This window comes from Brachyhypopomus gauderio, chromosome 3 (assembly GCF_052324685.1).
Source record: "Brachyhypopomus gauderio isolate BG-103 chromosome 3, BGAUD_0.2, whole genome shotgun sequence".
Taxonomy (NCBI): Eukaryota; Metazoa; Chordata; class Actinopteri; order Gymnotiformes; family Hypopomidae; genus Brachyhypopomus; species Brachyhypopomus gauderio.
In genome coordinates, this window is record NC_135213.1 from 33,407,787 (window position 1) to 33,409,135 (window position 1,349).

The window sequence follows — 1,349 nt, forward strand, 5'->3', positions numbered from 1 at the left end:
ATGAAGCTGTTTGCTCTCATCACACTTCTGCATCTGGGAGCTTTGTGTGTCCTGGCTTCTGAGAAACCCCCAACCAACCTCAAAGAGATAGTGAAACAAACCTCAGGCAAATGTAGGCTATTTCACACTTAATTTTCTATCATGTCCTTGTTGACATTTTGAGACTGTTTTGTTTATTTTGAATTTTCTTGTGTCTCTCATAGCTTTCGTTCCTATAGTATTTCACAAAGATTCTTTGCTATCTCTTTTTTGATTCAGCCTCCCTCCTTAACCCTCTGCTGGAGGATAAAGTCCCACCTCTCTCTGATAATGTGGCCGTCACTGGCCCACTAACACCCCCAGACCTTGAGGATCAAGTGAACTTTTCACATTTGTTTGGTGACAATGTCAATCTAAACTGGACGAAGTGGGAGGGATCTCTTCCCAATGGTGCAGTTGGCATCTACAATGGGTACACCAAGCGTTCCGATTACATCTGCAAGTACAACTGCGAAGCAGGTTTCTATACTCCCAGCAAAGGTCCATATTGCAACTACCCTTATGGGGACAGAGAATACCATGCACCTGAGTTTGAGGTATTAGTCAATGTAGACAACTTTGAGTTTGTGGAGTGGAAGAGTGAGTCATATGGGTCGGTGCCCAACCATGCTATTAGAACTTGTGCTGGTGTTGGTATCTATGTAGGCAAGAACAAGTATGGTCTTGGCAAGGTTGTACCTCAGTTTGATGCCTTCTTCCTGCCATGGGAGGGTGATGAATATTGGTACAAGAAGTATGAAGTATTGGCAATCAACCAGGACGCCTACTCCCAGCACATCTCTCACGTTGAGTATGGCATTGATGAGATTGAGCTCTTCCAGTACCCACCAGAGACCATGAGGGTCTCCACTGTCACCAACAATGACTGCCAGACAGTAACCAAGACTGTGACCATCTCCAAGACCACAGAGGTGGAGAAATCGTGGAACATTGGTCGCTCCACCATGCTTGGTGTTACAGGGGGCATCACTGCCAAAATCCCAATGATTGGCACTGCTGGAGTGGATTTCTCTTTAGAGAAGACCCTGCAGTTCGACCGTGGCACCACCGTAGTGGAGGCTCTCAGCCACGAGGTGTCAGTCCAGCTGACGGTGCCGCCCAACCACTCTTGCTCCGCACGCATGGAAGGCCGCAAATTCACAGCCGACATCCCCTTCAAGGCCAGGCTTAGCCGAACATATGCAAACGGGGAGACCCAGTGGACATCCATCAATGGCATCTATGATGGCGTGCAGATCGGAGAGGTCAGAGCAGTGGTGGACCGCTGTGAGCCCATTCCAGATGCCAAACCATGTCCATCAGCTGCTTAA

At 48.2% G+C, this 1,349-nt stretch overlaps 1 protein-coding gene across 1 annotated transcript; it reads left to right on the forward strand.

Moving 5' to 3' along the window:
* Positions 1-1,349, forward strand: LOC143509827 (natterin-3-like). Its single transcript, XM_076998632.1, has 2 exons — positions 1-112; positions 259-1,349. The coding sequence occupies exons 1-2, from the start codon at positions 1-3 to the stop codon at positions 1,347-1,349; spliced, it is 1,203 nt and encodes a 400-aa protein (XP_076854747.1).